At 62.0% G+C, this 16,491-nt stretch overlaps 2 protein-coding genes across 2 annotated transcripts; one reads left to right on the top strand and one right to left on the bottom strand.

Moving 5' to 3' along the window:
• The first annotated feature begins 401 nt into the window (after nt 1–401).
• Nucleotides 402–5,734, top strand: PRKAG3 (protein kinase AMP-activated non-catalytic subunit gamma 3). The gene is made up of 13 exons (XM_064165051.1): nt 402–488; nt 1,363–1,402; nt 1,713–1,936; nt 2,022–2,103; nt 2,190–2,248; nt 2,495–2,540; nt 2,668–2,722; nt 2,818–2,944; nt 3,047–3,212; nt 3,383–3,420; nt 3,653–3,799; nt 3,876–3,969; nt 5,199–5,734. Exons 1-13 carry the CDS (start codon nt 456–458, stop codon nt 5,219–5,221), a joined length of 1,134 nt encoding a protein of 377 aa, XP_064021121.1. The 5' UTR covers nt 402–455; the 3' UTR covers nt 5,222–5,734.
• An 800-nt stretch (nt 5,735–6,534) lies between these two features.
• Nucleotides 6,535–11,870, bottom strand: LOC135186882 (sterol 26-hydroxylase, mitochondrial). The gene is made up of 9 exons (XM_064165042.1): nt 11,616–11,870; nt 9,394–9,584; nt 8,940–9,139; nt 8,660–8,857; nt 8,358–8,518; nt 7,840–8,006; nt 7,486–7,567; nt 7,196–7,396; nt 6,535–7,104 (listed from the first exon to the last, which is right to left on the bottom strand). The coding sequence occupies exons 1-9, from the start codon at nt 11,853–11,855 to the stop codon at nt 6,979–6,981; spliced, it is 1,566 nt and encodes a 521-aa protein (XP_064021112.1). The 5' UTR covers nt 11,856–11,870; the 3' UTR covers nt 6,535–6,978.
• Nucleotides 11,871–16,491: the final 4,621 nt, after the last annotated feature.

Genomic DNA, 16,491 nt, shown 5'->3' with positions numbered 1-16,491 from the left:
CCCGGCGGGGCCACCATCGGGGGCGAAGGGTCCCCAGCTGTGCCATGGCTGCTGCCCAAGCCTGTGACCCGCACTCGGTCCCGCTCCAGCATCCCCGGGAGAGGAGGGCGATGCTGTGCCCGCTCCCGCTGGAGGGCTGCATCCTGACAGGTGCTCAGCGCCGCTCCTAGAGGATGGGGATCGGTGGGGGGAGGGGACAGGCTTTCTGCCCCCAGCATCTCTCCGCCGCCCTCTCCCTCCCGTCCCCGGGGCCGCGGACATCCCGCCCGGCCCGGGCCCGCGGGGTCGCTGGGCGGCGCTGGCTGCGGGCGGTGGTGGCGGTGTCGTTCCCCCCCCCCATCCCCCCCCGGGCCGCGGCCGCGGCGGGGGCACGGCTGGCATTCCTCACTGACACCGTATCTGCCAGGCCCCGGGCAGCCGCGGCCCCAGAATAGCCGTGCCGCCCCGCGGTCAGCATGGAGCGCCTCTCCGGCCCCGCCGCGGCCCAGGTACCGCCGGGCGAGCCCAGCGCCCTCCCGGCACTGCGCGGGGAGCCATGCCCAGGGTGGGGGCATGCGTGGGGGTCCCGGGCAGCCGTGGGAACAAGCATATGGAGTGCAGCCTGGCCGGCCTGCCCGCCCAGCCCCTTGGGGAAGGTTAGGGGACACTGGGGTGGGGTCGCCTCCGTCCAGGGGCTGGCTCTGGGCTCCTGGGGAGCGGTCGCTGGGCTTCTGTTGCCGTGGGGCGGATAGGGAAGGTTGGTTCTGCCCCCAGCGGATCTGTGGTCCAGGGGTGCTCTTCCCACGGTGTGCCACTTCGTTGTGGTAGAGTCTCCCGGGGGCTCAGGGTCAGGCAGCTGTGCTCAGCTCCCCCCCGCCTCTGGCTGCCCGCCTCGCCCCGGTGCCCGCAGGGTCTGGCCCGGGGAGCAGGTGGGGCTGGCGGGGCTCCCGGCACGGCAGGAAGCTGGACCGGGATTTACACCTTGGGCTTGGGACAGGGAGAGGATGGTCACGGAGCCACTGCGGACACTCCGGGCTCCGGCAGCGGAGAGCAGCCAGGCAGGGTGGGGGGTGGGTGGGTGGGGGTCCTGCCATGCCCTGCCCTGCCCTGCTGTGCCCTGCCCTGGGGGTTCCCCGCTGCGAGGGGACAAGGTGGGTACCCTGCGCTGGAGCCATGAGGGTGTCAGGCTCCAGGGGTCCTGGGTGAGCAGGGTGCTCTCTGGGAGCACAGGGGCTGAGTGGGGCCTGCATCTCTACTCTGAGAAGTGTGCCCCCTCTGTCTGGGGAGAGCTGGGGCAGCAGGTGGGTACAGGCAGCAGCTACGGGTAGGGGAGAGGCTGGGCTGGCTTTTGTTGACCCCTCTCACTGTGTGCCACTCACTCAGGTGACGCTGCTGGACGCTGCTGCCCACCATGAGGAGAAAGGTGGGTAGCAGGCAGCATCTAGGTGGAGGCAGGGAGGCTGTTTTACTCACGCCCTGGTCCTCTGCCAGCCCTGCCCTCGTTGCCCTCACTCCTCAGATCTCAGCTCCCCTCCACGAGCTCCCAGTGCTGCGCAGGCTGGAGAGCTGCAGTAATGTGAACAGCCTCTGTGGAGCAGGGAACCGGGGCATAGGGGAGAGGTCTGTGGGGATCATCCCCTCTCACAGCATGCCCCCTGCTTCCCCCGTGTAGGAGGGCACTGAGACCCGGTATCTCAGCTCACGGGCCAGGGCTGGGGTGGGTTTGCCCGCAGGGTTCCCGGAGGCCGTGTGCCACAGGGAAGAGGAGGAAGAGGATAGACAGAGGCGCCCAAGACCTGTCACCTTCACGTTGGGAAACGAGGTGCTGGGGCTAGGCCCAGAGAGTGAGTTTCAGACCCCCGATGCTGAGGTCTACATGCACTTCATGAGGAGCCACTGTTGCTACGATGCAATCCCCACCAGCTGCAAGCTCGTCGTCTTTGACATCTCCCTGGAGGTGACAAAGCAAGGCGATTGGTGGGGACAGGCAGGGAGGGAGTTGGCTTGGGCACCTTCTGACCCCCTCCTAACTCTGCTTGCAGATCAAGAAAGCCTTTGTGGCACTGGTGGCCAATGGGGTGCGTGCTGCCCCGCTCTGGGACAGCAAGACGCAGAGCTTTGTGGGTGAGTGCCAGCAGCACAGCCCGGTCCCTTCTCCTGCCTGGCAGTGAGGGTGTGGGCAGCGCTGCCAGCCCCACGTGTCTCTGCAGGGATGCTCACCATCACCGACTTCATCAACATCCTCCACCGCTACTACCGCTCACCTCTGGTGAGTGCAGCAGGGAGGCCATGGGGTTTGGGGTGGGCTCGGGACAGGGAGGGGCTCTCCCCACTTCTCCTGGTCCCCTCTTCAGCATTAGGCCATGACCCCCATGCTCTCAGCCAGCCTGGCATCTGCTTGGCACCCTAGATGTGATCCCTGCACTCATGGTGATGGAGTGAGATGCTTGGGGAGGGGCAGGGCTCCAGAATCCCCTGTGGGGTCACTGAGACCAGGTCACCTTCCTGCCATCAGGTTCAGATCTACGAGGTAGAGGAGCACAAGATTGAGACATGGAGAGGTAAAGAGCAGAGTGATGGGGGTGGCTGTGCTGGGGATGTTGTGCAGGGCATGGGGGTGGGAGTTGCTGGTGCACTGCTGCACGAGGGGGCTGGGGGATCCTGTCTTCCACCTCTCTTCCTTGGCAGAGGTGTATCTGCAGGGCTCCTTCAAGCCACTGGTCTACATCTCCCCGAGTGACAGGTGAGCCTCTGCCCGCTGTGGGCAAGCACATCCAAATGTGGGACGGTGCCTGTGATGCACCCACATTCCCCTCACTGCGTCCCCATCACCTGCAGCCTCTTCGATGCGGTCTACTCCCTGATCAAACACAAGATCCACCGCCTGCCTGTCATCGAGCCTGCCTCGGGCAATGTCCTGCACATCCTGACGCACAAACGCATCCTCAAGTTCCTCCACATCTTTGTGAGTGCCAGGCCTCTGTGTTTACACGGGGCAAGTGCGGAGAGGCACAAGCAGGGGTGTCAGGGTGTGCGTAGGTGCCAGCCCCACCCTGCCCTACCACAGGGCTCCACTGTCCCCAAGCCACGCTTCCTGAAGAAGACAGTGCAGGAGCTATGTGTTGGCACCTTCCGCGATGTAGCTGTCGTGCCCGAGACTGCCCCTGTCTACACTGCACTGGAGATCTTCGTGGACCGCCGCGTCTCCGCCCTGCCAGTCATCAATGATGCTGGTACCTGAGGAGGGAGCTAGTTATCTCCCCATCTCCTTCTGCCAGCAGCTGTGGCCTCATCCCCATCCAAATCCCCATCCTGCTCCTTTGGCTGCCCCTTGGAGTGCAGGGCGAGCACAGCAGGTGGTCCTCAGGGCCCCTTCCCAGCCCATGCCTTGTCTCTCTTGCAGGGCAAGTGGTTGGCCTCTACTCCCGGTTTGATGTCATTGTGAGTAGGATGTCTGTTTGCATGCCCAGGCATGAGTGTGGCCCCCTGCATGCCACTGGTGGGGTGCTCATACCTGCCTGTGCCCATGCAAACCTACTCCACATACAGCGACGTGAACTTGCCAGTGCAAATCTGCCCTGTGTATCCTTAGGGCTTGGTGTCCCATGCTTCACCAAGCATAACAGGGTGTGAGGACACTGTGGGGCACTGAGCAGGGCTACCTCTCCCACAGCATCTGGCAGCCCAGAAGACCTACAACAACCTGGACATTAGTGTGAGGGAAGCACTGCGGCAGCGCACTGTCTGCCTGGAGGGGGTCCTCACCTGCTACTCCCATGAAACCATGGAGGATGTCATTGATCGCATTGCCAAGGCACAGGTGTGATGCTGGGGACTTGTGCCAGCACCAGCCCCTGCTGCCCGACCTGCCTGTGATGCTCTGACTGTGCCCACAGGTCCATCGCCTGGTTCTGGTGGATGAGAATCAATACCCGCGGGGGATCGTCTCCCTCTCCGACATCCTCCAGGCCCTTGTGCTCACTCCTGCAGGTATCAATGCTCTTAACTCTTAGCCCGTGGCGCTTCGTCTTTCTCCACTTGCACCCTACATTTCTCTCCACTTCAGGTAGGCACCGCCCCCTACCACTGCGTGCTCGTCCCCTCCCCACTGCTGGGTCACCTGCACCTTAGTTACCTCCCTGTGGGGGCTACCTCCCTTCACCCCAACTAAACTGGTCCCAGGGGATGGAGGAGGATGGGGCTGGGGTCCAGCAGTGCTGGGTGCCCAGGTGGGGATGGCAGGACCCAGGTGCTGCTTGTCCCCAGAGATGGAATGATCACAGGGGATCCTTTCTGGAGTGCTGATCTCTGGTGCTTGTGAGGAAGGATGGGGGGCACCTTCCATGGAGATGCTCCCAGACCCCCATCTAGGCAGCACGTGGGATGAAGGTTTTGCAGGTCCCTGTGCTTTGGGCTGGATGAGGGGTTTGGGGTGTGATGCACCCCAAGACAAAAGTGCTTTTTTGACCTTGCCTCAAAGCTCTTCCTTCTGAGACCTGAGCCCTTCCAGTGCCATTCCTGGGGGACACAGAAGGAGCAGACCCCCGCTCACACACCCCAGACATGCCACCCACCACTAACACATAGCACAGCACGGCTGCCCCACGAGCCATGGCTGGCAGAGCCCTCCACGCGCAGCAGCCCAAAACTGCTTGCTCCAGGGAGAGGGCTCACTCCCGGGCTACGCTGGGACTATGCTGCCTGGCTGCCTGCACCTGGCTCCACTTGCCCACTGCCTGGTGAGTCCTTGCTGGCAATGGGTGGGCAAGGTGCTGGCACTGATTTAGGGGTGAACTGGGGAAGGGGGAATCTGGCCCCAGTGCTCACCTGCTTCCCAGAGGTACCAATGCTTTTCTGGGGTGGTGGTGGGGCACAAAGCTGGGACATCCCCATACCCACCAGTTCACCCGGTGGTGCCCAGTTGCTTCACATAGAAGGGGACTGGGAGCAGTGTGGAGCAACTAGGTACACCTCCTCCCTCCCTTGCTTTCCTATCACGATGACATCATTCACTACATCCATGGTGACCATGTCAGGAGTCCACCAGGATGCCCTCCTCTGGGCCAGTCCCTCTCTTACTCCAGGGTTTCCATTCAAGACAGGGATGGAGGCAACACTCCGCTAACAAGACAAGGGATGGGTTGTGCTGCAGGGTGGTGCTGAGCCTAGGGCCAGTGTTTGCCGGGGGCTATGACCTCACAAGATCTCTCACCCCACAGGCATTGACCGATCCTCACTCTGAAGACACTGGGGAAGTGCTGCAGTCTCATCTGACTTGGGGGCTTCTTGTGTGACCCTGGGGCTATGGAAGGAGGCTTGGGCTCCAGAGGCTCTCTGTGGGAGGACTTGCCCACCTACCCAGGTTCTGGTGCTCGTCTTGAGTCCAGGGCCAGATCCTGCCAGCCCTGGGGAGGCAGAGAGTGGGTAAAAGAGGCCCCAGGTTTGCCTCCTACCAGCAGGCACATGCTGATGCTTGATGGCCACCATGCAGCGAGCTTTGCAACATCTGCAGCTGGGCACAAGACTGGAATGGCCCTGAGGTACTTGGCCACCCCTAGGCTCAGCTGCACACACAGGCTTGTTTGTTACAGGGTCACATTGGGATAGCAATTCCTGGCAGAGGCACAGCCTGCATCAGAGCTGGTGCCAAGATGGGCATTTGCATGGGGACCCTATGCACGTTTTGGGGTGGGCAGAGGGTATTTATTTTCTGATCTGTTCAGCCTCATTGTGATAAAGCAACCTGCTCCAAGAACTGCTGCTTTGCTTTTGTAGGGTGTGCTGGACATGGCCTCAGCAGAGAGAGCTAGGCTGGGAAAGTGGTGCCAGCTGCTCGGCAGGGCTGGAGGTCCCAGCCTGGGATGCCAGCAAGGGCAGCATAGGCACAAGGTGGCACCTTTGCCCATGTGGATCAAGCCAGGTGAACGGCAACACAAGATGTGCAGTGCTGATAGCTCCACCATGGCAGTGATGTGTGGGTCTCCTTGGGTCCCTCCGAGATGGCAGCCTCGGTGACAGCAACATTTCTGCTTGCTGCTTCCCTCATGTCAGCTATGGTCACTGCACAACAGGAAGGTGGTGGTGGTGGGGTGTCATTGGTAGGGTGCCCCATAACCCAGTCCTCCAGCACCCTGTGCAAGCAGCAGTGCACCCCTTGCCTGTGGTTGCTGCCAGCTCTGACACCCCATGATGGCCCTCGGTATCACCACTGGGGACAAGGGAACTGAGCTGAACCCCCCCCCCCCCCGGCTGCTTCGCCAGGAGTCAGCCCTGCCCCCTATACTCATGACTCCTTATCAGCATCTCAGTGCAACAGTAACAGCTGATAGTGAAAGGTCCTGGGTGCTCCACACCCCTCCTCTGCTGCCTGGCCTTGCCGGGGGACACAGTACCAGGCTTGGGTGCTGAAAGGCCTCCTCCCCACCGCCGGGGACGCGCCGTGTTATTGCTCCACTTGCCTGGGGCCAGGGCTGGCTCTGCCTTTTCGGACCAGGAGCAAACCCCAAATCCTCTCCTGACAGGCAGCAGGGGGAAAGTGAGGCACAGAGAGGTGGCTGAGGCCAAGGTCAACTGTTCAGAGAGGACCCAGACATCCTGACTCCAGGCACAGATCCACGCGCAGCTAACACAAGGACGGGACCAAGGAGACACCAAACGGCTGCAAGCCCCCTCCCCGCTTCCCCCGCCCCAGCACAGCTCCCAGGTCCCCAGCGCAGCCCAGCTGGGCACAAGATGGGGGGGATACAACCCCTTGTGGCATGTTGAAAGGCACAGCAGTTCCCCAACCCTCCCGCTCATTTGAGTTAGGGGGGTACCAGTGCCCCAAAGGCAAGCTGGGGGCATCCTCTATCCCACCCATCTTCCCCACAGTGGGGCTGGGAGTCATCCCGCTCAAGCTGGGCAAGTGGTGGGTGCTGGGGTGGATTTGCCTTCCTGCCCCTCTTCATGTGGCAGTGGGAGTCCCCGCTTGGCACTCAGGGTAGGGGGATGGGACCGCAGTCAGGGGGCCCCCGGGCGAGCGATGAACTCCAGGTTGATGGGCTTGTCAGCCACCAGCACAATGCGGGACACGGACGTCACCTCCACGCCACGGGGGTCTGGCCGCACCTCGAACGCCTGGATGATCTGCAGGGAGAAGGAGGGTGGCAGTGCCTCTGAGACCCCTTGAGGCCGTGGCCCAGCGTATGCTGTCACCGAGGTCAGGGACTCTACCCACCCTGGCAAGGGCCAGGTGCATCTCCAGCTCAGCAATGCGGCGACCAACACAGGCACGGACCCCATAGCCAAAGGGGATGGAGCTGAAGGGGTGGTGAGGGGAACCATGGCCCCGGAGCCAGCGCTGGGGCAGGAACCGCTCGGGCTCAGGGAAGTAGGTCTCATCATGGGACATCGCATAGTGCGCCAGGACGAAGAGGGTCTGCGTGGCAAGAAGGGTGGGGGGTTAATGACCCCTGCCCAGCACCACTGAGTGCAGCGAGGGTCCCCCACAGCACAGCCCCCACTCACGTTCTTGGGGAAGAGGTAGTCTCCGATGACAATGTCCTTCTCATAGAAGACCCTGGCATTGGTGGGCACCACGGGGTAGACCCTGGCATATGGAGAGAGTTAGTGAAGGAGTAGGAGTCATCTGAGGACTCCTGAGGGAGAGAGCCACAGGCAGGCCAAAAGGGGAGCATCTGCTGCTTGGCAGCTGCGTCCCCACTCCCCAGGGAGGGAATGGATAGATGCAGGCCTGACAGACTGAAATCCAGCTCAGCACCAAGCCTGGCTTGTGCACCCCGATGCAGGGGGAGAAGGGACTAGCCCTGGGTAAGGGGCTGGTGACCAGAACCCTGGGGCGGGGACAAGTCTGGGCTGTACCTCAGCGTCTCCTTGATAACAGCTCGAAGCATTGGCATCTTGGGGATATCCTCGGCACCAGGAAAACGGTCGGCAGGCACGACGGCTTTCAGCTCCTGGTACAGCGCCTCCTGGATGCCTGAGTCCCGGGAGAGGTGGTAGAGGGCCCAAGACAGTGTGTTGGAGGTCTAAGGAAGTGAAGCACAGAGGGGAGTGAGTAAGATAGGGCTGGAGCCTGAGCAGCCTTGTGCCAAGCATGGCACCAGAGAACCCCTGCTCTGGTGTGCACAGAATCCAGGGGCAAGGGGCAGTGAGCACACGGAAAACTGAGGCAGGGAGCAGAGCAGAGGACAGCATCTGTACTGACTGACTCCTGAACACTGACCCCCCAGCATTTGCCTCTGTGGAGCACCATCCCTGCCCCAGCCACCACCCCAGAGCACCCAGGGTCTGGGCAGTGTGGTTAAATGTGGCCCTGTGGCTGCCTCCCAACACAGAGCTCAGTGGGGATCTCCTGGCAGTGGCTGCCCAGCTCTCACCGTGTCCACGCCAGCCAGGAGGAGCTCGGCCACACTGCCATAGACTTCATCCAGGCTGAGCCTGCCACTGGCCAGCAGGTAGCTTAGGTAGCCAGACACCTCCTTGCCCCGCTCCACCTGCCCCTCCAGCTCCTCCATTTTTTTGTCAATCAGGTTCTTGCCTGCAGGGACAGAGCAGGACCCAGTGCTAAGAGAGAGGGGGCAGTTAAAACAACACACGGCCATAAACTGCCCCACTTTTGAGGGTCCTATGGAGTCTGATCTCACCATGCTGGGCCACCACCATCATCACCATCACTCACCAAAGGCAAAGATGGTGTCCCAGCTGTCCAGGTAGCGGTCCCAGAAGGGCAGTACTTTGCGGCTCCATCGGGGCAGGACAGTAGCAAAGATGGAGTTCTTGAACATGAGGTTGATGGAGTCAATGAAGCGCTGGGTCTCGGCGGGGACCTGCTGCTTTAGGCATCCAATGCGGGTCTCAAAGAGGATGTAGGAGATCCCTGTTGAGGAAAGACCTCATGCTGACGCCTGAGAGGACGGAAAGAGTGGGGCCAAGCAGGGGTGAGGAGGAGGACACCCTACCTTCCAGAGCAAAGCGGTAGAGCAGGTTGGCCACATCACTCACGAGCACCCCTGAGGGACTGCGGCTCCGCTCCTCCCGCAGTCGCACCATCAGGTCTGACACCACCTCCCCGATGGCATCTGCGTACAGCACTGCCTCCGAGGGCTTCAGCAGCCGCTTGTTGAGGACCTGGCGCAGGCGGTACCAGCGCTCCCCTTCCCTGCATGGGGACAGGGCTCAGTGCCAGGCACACGACTGGGCAGAGGGCAGAGGCTGGCAGCAGTTTTCCCCACGTGTGGGTGCATTCAGCCACCCCAGCGGGTTTCTTTACTCCCCATGGCCACGCCATTCTGTTTGGCAGGGTCGCACTGCTCACAGGAGAGGGAAGCAATGCAGCTGCCACCCAGGCCCTACACCTGAGGAAGGGCCAGGGGCATCCTGCCCCCCGTGGAGCACAGCCAGGGCAGGACTCACTCGGTGAAGGGTCCGTAGGGCAGCCGCCGGGTGTCCCGGTGCTCCTTCCAGAGAGCCATGTCACTCCGCATGGGGTACTTGCCCTCCTGCCGCAGCAGCTGCTCCAGCACCACCGGGCTCCCGATGTTGATGTTCTCATAGTGCCCAAAGGTCGACTTCCAGATAGGGCCATACAGGCGCCGAGACATCAGCTGCCATGACCAAAACAGGGCAGGGTGAGGAGCACAGGGCCAGCACTGGACCTCTATCAGTCCCTCCCTGCTCTGATGCCACCTTGTATGTACCTGGTGTGCTCTGCGCCCATACCAGGGACTCCTCTGCACCAGCTGGGCCCAAGCACCTGCCTCTGACCCCCTCAACCTGGTACCATCCTTGAAGCACTCTGCAGGTGGTTTGAACTGATGTCTCCAGGAATATGCCCTGTATCAGCACTAACCACACCTGGTATCAGTCCCTGACATAGGCTGGTACATCCCTCACCCACCCCAGATGCATGGAGGGCCTGGTGGGTTTCTTGGGGAAGCAAGACCCAAGGTGGGGGGCACAGCGGGGAGAGGGACAATGGCCAAGCATAGAGCTCTGATGAGATGCAGGCCCATTGCAGTGGCTTGTGGCAGGTCCAAGGCCTGCTGCTTCCAGCATAACCCTGGCTCTGCTCTGCCTGGGGGCAACAATCCCTTCGTGGGTCCTTGAACCCACCACCCAGTAACAGTGGTTAATGATCAACAGTGGGAAGGTAGTGCCAGGCTGGTGCAGGACTGGGCTGCTTCCAGTGGAGGCTGCCACCCCTGGGGCAATGCCCTGGGGCCATGGGCTCGCAGGCCAGTTAAGTGTCAGCCCCACTCTGGGCTCTACCAGCGGCAGCTCCCTTCTCAGATGCACCAGTGCCTGCCTCCCTGCTGGGGAGCACCGTGACCCGTTAGCGCATCTCGCAGGGGCCGCAAGTGGATCTGCTCAGGGCCACATCCAAGGGGCGATTTCCTTCCCACCCAGGCACTGCCACAGAGGCTCTGTGGAGTGGGGCCGAGGGCAGGGGGCCCTGGGGGACCTAACGGTAAGGCCCCGGTCCCCGCTGCCCGCGGCTGAGGGGATGCACGTGATACAATCTCCCTTGGTGACTGACTACATCGCAGCCTGTGCCCGGATTCAGCTGGATTCGTCACCGCGGGGAGACGTTCCTCGCGCGTGGTGGCAGGAGGAGGGGGAGGGACAGCTGCCCTGGTGCCAGTGCTGCAGGCAGCTCGCCGGTGGCAAGCATGCTGCATGGGGCCACGGGCGGCCGTGGCCTGGGTTGAAGCCTGCCCACTGGCATCTGTTGGCAGGCAGGACCCGAAAAGGCGCAGGCCTCTGAAAGCAGAGCTGAGAGAACCCAGGGCTGCCGTGATCCAAGAAAATCGTGTGGGCATCTGCTGGAAAAGCCAGGCTGTGCTTGGAGCCCCAGCAGCAGGAGGGAGCAGCAGGGAGCTCCTGGGTCTGCACTCCAAGACCCTGCTGCCCTGTGACAGCTCCACCTCCAAACAGCAGTGCCCGGTGGTGCCAGGAAGGCATAACCCTGCAAGCTCCTCTGGCCACTCAGAGCTCTGGGGCACTGGACGATGTCGTCTGGCCCGCAGCCAGCCAAGCCCATTGCTTGCTTCATCCGACGTATGAGGAAGTGTTGACAGAAGAAAACACCTCTGCTTGTCCCTCCTCTGCCTGCCCGGGTACCATCTGCGCGAACACCTGCCCAGCCGCCTGCCCTTTAAATTGCAGCCCCTCCAGCCTGGGCACCCTGAGGCTGCCAGGACCCCTTGAGCTGTCCCCCAAAACCATTACCTTTGGCTGCTCGGCCAGCTTGGGGGTGTTAGAGCAGGCTCTGGACTGGCAGGAGCCTACCAGGGCCACCCGGTTCCGTGCGAGACCCTCTCAGTATCACTGCAGGGTGCTCCTCACCGCCCAGCCCCTCCTCTCACTGGCCCTACCGCCCCCCCCCCCCCCCCTCCTTGCCGGTCCGTGCCAGTACTTGTCGCCTACCCCCCACCCCCACACCCAAAGCCCATCTCACCCTGGCCCTAACATGCACCCACCGAAAGCTCCCTTCTTCGCCCATACAGAACCTATCCAGGAGCCTGTCCACCACACGCACCCCTCCCAGGCCCCCACGCCCACGTACCCGTGCGGGGTTCCCAGCCCCCGCGCACCCCCGGTCCCCGCAGCCCTCGGGCCGGGCTGCCCCGGCGCACCTGAAGCCGGTGTGTGTGCAGCAGGTAGCCTCGCAAGAAGAGCCAGACGAAAGTCCGGAACAGCCCCGGCCCCGGCAGCTCCTCTGGTCCTTTCAGCCGTGCCGGCCCCGCCGCCGCTGCCGCCGAGCCCCCTGTCCTGCGGGGCGGCCCCGGGCTGCTGCGTCGCGGCGGGGGCGGCGGGTGGGAGCGCAGGAGCAGCGGCAGCAGCGGCCGCCGGGCCCCGCCACTCGGGCCCGCCATGCTCCGTCGGCAGCGCACGGGACGGGGCGGGGAAGGGAAGGACCGGGGGTGGCGGAGGGCGGCACCGAAGGCGGTGCGGGGGGCGGTGTGGGGGCGGCAACCAGGCACCGGCGCCGGGTGGGTGCCCCGGTATCGGTTGCTGTGCGCTGGATGCGGGGCACCGGCTGCTGCATAGCGGGGACAGGGCACCGAGCAATGCGTACTGGACACCTTGTGCCCACTACTGCACACCTGCTAACGGGCCATGGATACCGGCGCACTCTGCTTGGTGCCAGTTATGTCACACTGGGTACCTGCTACGCAACACCGAATACCACATGCCACACAATGTACTGTACACCGGGCACAGCTCACCAGCACCACACACTGTGCACTGGATGCCAGGTACTTGGAATTTGTGTCAGCAGCACCTGGTGGTGTGTACCAGGGGCTGGGTGCCACACGCTGTGCATTGCGCAGTGGCATGGTGCATTAGGCAGCTGATAGACAGCGCTGACATGGCACGGCACGGTAGGTACAGCACATTGGGCACAATGCGGTGTGAGACACTGGTATTAGCACCAGGTGCTCACACCAGGCATTGTGCATATGCAGCAGGCACTGGGCACTGCTCACCAGGCACCAGCACTGACACTAGGCACTGCACCAGGCACCAAGCATGATGTGCCAGCACCAGCGTTGCACTCTGGCACTGAATACTGCACCCCAGACCCTGCATGCCCCACAGTACCACCAGGCTCACTGCAGGACACCTGCTGTCCTGAGCCCTCCTGCCCTTCTCCTTCATCTGTCGTACTTCTGTTCCTGTCTTGCTCCCCCTGCAGTGCAGGGTGATGCCCCAGGGAGGTGGGTGCAAGCTGTCCCAGGGTCTTTCCTGGTGCTTTCTCAGGGTGCTGCCAACTGAGAGCCTAGATACAGAAATCTGGGCTTGCCCAGTTGCAACCCAACCAGAAGCAAGCTGTGCTTGTCTTCATGCTAGGAACAGCACAGCTACCAGCTCCTGCCCAACACAGTGCAGGCCCTGCTGCCCAGCCCACAAGCAGGGCTCTGCCGTGGTGGTGTCCAGGGCTGTGGTTGCAGAGCATGTCCTTTCCAGCCATCCTGGCATTGCCACCAGGCCCTGAGACCATGGGGCCAGGGCATTGCCCCGTCCGAGTGTCACTCCTGGGGCAGCCAGCACCATGCCCCTCTATCAAGGACATGCCAGCATTGATCATTAACCATCTTATCGGGCAGTGGGTTCAAGGTCCTGAACCTGGGAGGTTTTGTCCCCAGCTTGGACAGAGATGCCAAAGCCCCATCAGTGTCTGTTGCCCCATCAACAAGATCAAGTGTTGGCTACAGGAGAAGGGATGTCCACGTTGGTCTCCAGGCTGGTGACTGATGGAGTCCCTGCCAGAGCAGCTGGGGCTGCCGGTGCAGGATCTGAGCACTCCTGCACCCGAGAGGCACCCCCAGGCTGGGACAGCCAAGCGTGAGTGCCTGCCGCCATCTCATGGCTATTCGCAGCCATCTCTGCAGCTCTCCCTGCCCCAGCCGGGCCCAGATCCGAGCCCAGCGGGAAAGCCCAGTCCCCAGCCCTGCTCGGGGCTTTCCAGTCTGGCACTTCGGCCAACCTGTGGCACTCGCTCCCCGGGGCAGGGGGTGCGCCAGCCTGTTGCAGTCTCTGCCGCTGCCTCTCCCTTTTTTGAGGACCTCATCACCTCTTTCAGCTGGCAATTGTTGCCCCTTGCAAAACCAATAAAACTCAAAGGCTCTGGTAAAAGCTCCCCATTTTTCTTAAGAAGGTCTTTATATACTGGAAGGCTTCAATAAGGTCTCCACAGAACCTCCTCTTCTCCAGGCTGGACAGCCCTAGCTCTCAGCCTTTCTTCACGGGAGAGGTGTTCTGGCCCTCTGATCATTTTTATGGCACTCCTCCGGACCTGCTCTAACAGGTCCATGTCCTTACTGTAGCTGGAGACCTTGGAGCTGGATACAGTGCTCCCGGTGGGGGTCTAAACAGCACGAAGCGGACGGAGGGCACTACCTCCCTCACCCTGCTGGCCATGCTGATTGCTTTGCAGCTCCAGCTACAGTCGGCTTTGGGGGCTGCAAGCTCACCTTGCCAGCTCGTACGCTGGTTTTTTATCTCCCGGCATCCCCAAGCCCTCCTCTGCAGGGCTGCTTGTCCACTGCTCTCCGCTCCCCACTGTCCTGGTGCTGGGGCTGCCGAGAGCCGGGTGCGGGACCTCGCACTTGGCCTTGCGGAAGGGCAGACTCTAGCACGGCAGCTCCACTCGCCGTAGCTCTCCGGGCCGGTCCCCGTGGCCCTCGCAAGCCGATCGGGGCGAACGGCTCACGGGCAGCCCGGCTGCTCCCCTCTCCCGCCACTAGGCTGTGCTCCCCGCCCTCGGACGGCGGCGGGGCCAGACCGGGGCTGCCGGGGCCGCTTGCCAGGGCTGTGGGAGAGGCCGTGCAGGAAGGGAGGTGGGAGCAGGGATGGGGGCGGGTGAGTCAGACCCCTCCAGAACCACCCGACGGGGACTTCCGAAGGGAAGCGACTGGGCCATGACATCCGCGGCGGGAGGATGCCGCAGGGGGCCGGCGGCATGGCCAGCGCCAGGGAAGTCCCCCAGCTCGGGGCCAGCCCCGGCCACAGCTTGATAGCAGGAGGGGCAGAGGCCGGGGAGCAAATGCTGCATTTATCCGTGAGCGTGGGGAGCCGGAGGTGGCAAAGGCCATCCTCTGTGTCCCTCTGCCTCAGGGATCCTGCGGCTCTGCTAGTTCCACAGTCACGTCATCCGCTCCAACCTCAAGTCCCCCGTGGGGCGGGTAGGTACAACGGCAGGCACCACAGGACCCTCGATCTCCTTTGGCACTCACTCACCACACACTGCTCAGGGAGTGCTGCCCTCAGCCTGGAGGGTCCTGGCTGCCAGGACAGAAAGACAGCTTCTTCGTGCAACTGCTGCAGTGTTGTGCAGGAGCTGGAAACTTCTTCCAGGGCTGCATCCACTAACTCCTTCCTATTTGCTCTCCCACAGCCAGAGTGGAAAGTGAGGTGTCCCAGGGGAGGGTGTCCCTTGACTCACCCCCAGCAAAGCCCAGGCTATGAGAAGGCTGAGCCCCGGGGTCCTGGGGACTGTAAACCATCATGCCAGCTGTATGTCATTGCATTGTCACTGCCTGAGTCACGAACCGTGCTGGGGCTGGTGGGGCTGCACAAGGGGAATATGGGGAGATCCAGGGGGATGGGGACAGATTCGAGGCTTAGAGACAGCTGCTCTTCCCCTACACAGAGGGTACAAGTGAGACCCTCTTACCTCTGTCCCAAAGGTCCCCATCCCTTGTTTCCCTCTGTCTGACCCCTCGGACCTGGGCAGGGGCTTGGGAAGGGCACAAAGCTTTTGAAATGAGGTAAATCAGTGATCACCATGGTGTTCCCTCACACACTATGCAGGGCTCAGCACCCAGCAGTGAGTCCTGCTTTGGATTCCCCCTGTTCTGTGCCCCATGAGGCCCTGCTGGGCTAGGACCTTTCCCTGAGGACGTGGGAGTGGGACTCTGGAGTGAGCCCAGGGCTGGCGACCCGTTATCATGGGAGATGGGAGGCAGTCCCAGGCTGCTCTCAAGTGGTCCTGGCTGATTAGTGACTTCAAGTGCCTATGGAGTTATTCTAAGTCAAGTAGGGACGAAGAGGGCTGACCCCGGAGTGGCGAGACTAGTGCTGGGTTTTGCTGGGGCATCTCCCATCACCTATGCCCCCACCAAGCCTTCTGGGGTGGGGGTGTGTCCCCCAACTCCAGCTGCTCTCCCTGTCCTTACTCCTCCTGCAAAAGGCTGTTTGCTCCAGCCCAAAGCAAACCTGATTTTATCTTCTGACTCCAGTTCCCTTGGCTGTGGGCCACGGTCGATGCCTCCCACGCAGAACTTGTGAAGCCCATTCGCGGACCCGCGCACAGAGCGGGCTGTGTGCACCACCACATGACATCATGTTTACAGCCTGCAGGGGCCCAAGGACATCCCTCGCAGCCGCATCACTCCTAGCCCAAGCAGTGTGTGTCCTTCCTTAGGCCAGGCGGATGGATGTGCAGGCAGCTGGAGCAAGCAAGACTGGCCACAGAGCCATGCCTGCCTGGAGAGAGGTGATTCCAGCTTTGCTGCACTGCAGGGCAGTCCCTGCTGGCCTCAGTTCTCCCACTCTGGGCAGCAGAGAGTGGATGCTGTGATAGCAGTGAGGGTGCACGACTGCTGTGGCACAAGGTCAGGCCCTTGAGATGTGCAGAGTGAACGACAGGTTTTCTCCCTTTGAGATGTTCTCTCCCAGGACAGAGTCGAGTCTTTGCTGCTGCTGCCTGAAACTGAGGTTGTGAAAGTACAACAACATTTAGAGCTTTAGTGGTACACTAAGGAGTGCTAGGGCCATCTTTCCTCCCAGTCCTTCTTCCCAGTCCTTCTTCCCCATCCATCCATCCATCCATCCATCCATCCATCCATCCATCCATCCATCCATCCATCCTCACCTGCATGCAGCTTTTTATCTCACACTCATCTCTCCCAGTCCCACCTACTGAGCTGCCTGTACATCACCCATCCATCTATTGACAAATCCATGCATCACTCCCCAGCTATCCCCAAACCTATCTGCCTATCT

The sequence above is a fragment of the Pogoniulus pusillus genome, chromosome 2, assembly GCF_015220805.1.
Source record: "Pogoniulus pusillus isolate bPogPus1 chromosome 2, bPogPus1.pri, whole genome shotgun sequence".
NCBI classification, from domain to species: domain Eukaryota; kingdom Metazoa; phylum Chordata; class Aves; order Piciformes; family Lybiidae; genus Pogoniulus; species Pogoniulus pusillus.
The sequence above is the reverse complement of the archived record's forward strand: the minus strand, read 5'-3'. Positions and strand labels throughout refer to the sequence as shown.

What these genes read in the sequence shown, in the direction of transcription:
- LOC135186882 (XM_064165042.1), bottom strand. Translation starts at nt 11,855, where the DNA reads ATGGCGGGCCCGAGTGGCGGGGCCCGGCGGCCGCTGCTGCCGCTGCTC. An exon ending in CCCTACGGACCCTTCACCGA is followed by an intron (nt 9,140 to 9,393) that starts GTGAGTCCTGCC and finishes GTCCCCATGCAG; the next exon opens with GGAAGGGGAGCGCTGGTACC. An exon ending in ACTACCTCTTCCCCAAGAAC is followed by an intron (nt 7,397 to 7,485) that starts GTGAGTGGGGGC and finishes CTTGCCACGCAG; the next exon opens with ACCCTCTTCGTCCTGGCGCA.
- PRKAG3 (XM_064165051.1), top strand. Translation starts at nt 456, where the DNA reads ATGGAGCGCCTCTCCGGCCCCGCCGCGGCCCAG. An exon ending in CAAGACGCAGAGCTTTGTGG is followed by an intron (nt 2,104 to 2,189) that starts GTGAGTGCCAGC and finishes GTGTCTCTGCAG; the next exon opens with GGATGCTCACCATCACCGAC. An exon ending in ACTCCCGGTTTGATGTCATT is followed by an intron (nt 3,421 to 3,652) that starts GTGAGTAGGATG and finishes CCTCTCCCACAG; the next exon opens with CATCTGGCAGCCCAGAAGAC.